This window comes from Buceros rhinoceros, unplaced genomic scaffold (genome assembly GCF_000710305.1).
Source record: "Buceros rhinoceros silvestris isolate BGI_N320 unplaced genomic scaffold, ASM71030v1 scaffold36736, whole genome shotgun sequence".
NCBI lineage: Eukaryota > Metazoa > Chordata > Aves > Bucerotiformes > Bucerotidae > Buceros > Buceros rhinoceros.
Window position 1 is genome coordinate 1973 of NW_010419919.1, and position 917 is coordinate 2889.

Genomic DNA, 917 nt, shown 5'->3' on the forward strand with positions numbered 1-917 from the left:
GACCACCGAGCTGCTGGTACCCCGTCCTGAACAGTTTTAGATCCCTGATAAACCTGAACCACCCACCCAGAGGTGCTATGTCCCCAGCGGGATCAAGTCTCACTGGGGACAGTAGCAGAAAGGTGGTACTGGAGGTCAGTACCCACCAGGGGGTCCAGTACCCACCCAGGGGGTCCATGCCAGTTGGCTTGCCAGGCATCGGCCGCAGCCCTGGGGTGCTGCTTGTCCCCGGGGTCGGAGCATCATTCCTCGGTGTCGGAGTGTTCGATTTGAGCCCGGGCGTTGACGATTTGTCATTCTGGATGGAGAAGGGACGAAAAACAGAAAGGATGAGGCTCAACCTCTGGCATCTGCTCAAGCTCCCAGACCCTGCGAGCCCCCATGACTGGCAGGGCCTGACCCCCACCCCGGCACAGTGAAGGACGTACGTGGCCCAGGTCTTTAGTCTTGGAGGAGGGAGTGCTGCTGGAGGAGGCCACCGAGGCTGGTCTGTTGGGTGCATCCCCCTTCTTCAGCCCACGGGCTTTGTCTAGGCCGTTCTCCGGAGGGGAGTGGGCTGGGCTGACCCGGGGGGTGGCAGGGTCCTGCGAGACAGAAGAAAGCATTGGCACCTCCCGAAGCAGGGAGAGCTCCCACTGGCTCCTCCTTCAGGCTGGTGCTGGGGGGTCCGTAAGGAGGCATCACCCCCCAAACTCCCACCGTGCCGCAGGGAGAGGGGCAGACCGAACCCACCCCAACTCACCTCGTTGGAGACATCAACCACCAGGTCATCGCTCTTGTCACCATCACTGTCCTGAAACACACAGTGAGTTAAACCCCACAGAGCGCTGCCAAACCCCAGGGTGGGGGCAGCCCCCGGGGACCCCAACCCACCCCAAGCAGCAGGACACAAGTCACCCACACCACGGTTGGGAAGG

General features: G+C 62.2%; 1 protein-coding gene across 1 annotated transcript in view; it reads right to left on the reverse strand.

The window, feature by feature from the left end:
- Positions 1 to 917, reverse strand: part of LOC104496053 (transducin-like enhancer protein 3) — a gene marked incomplete at both ends in the record, with an annotated part of 3258 nt that overhangs the window by 1958 nt on the left and 383 nt on the right. The window contains 3 exons of the mRNA XM_010139120.1: positions 166 to 298; positions 429 to 584; positions 743 to 793. Of these exons, the coding sequence (XP_010137422.1) occupies positions 166 to 298; positions 429 to 584; positions 743 to 793 (340 nt within the window). The remainder of the gene's footprint in view (positions 1 to 165; positions 299 to 428; positions 585 to 742; positions 794 to 917) is intronic.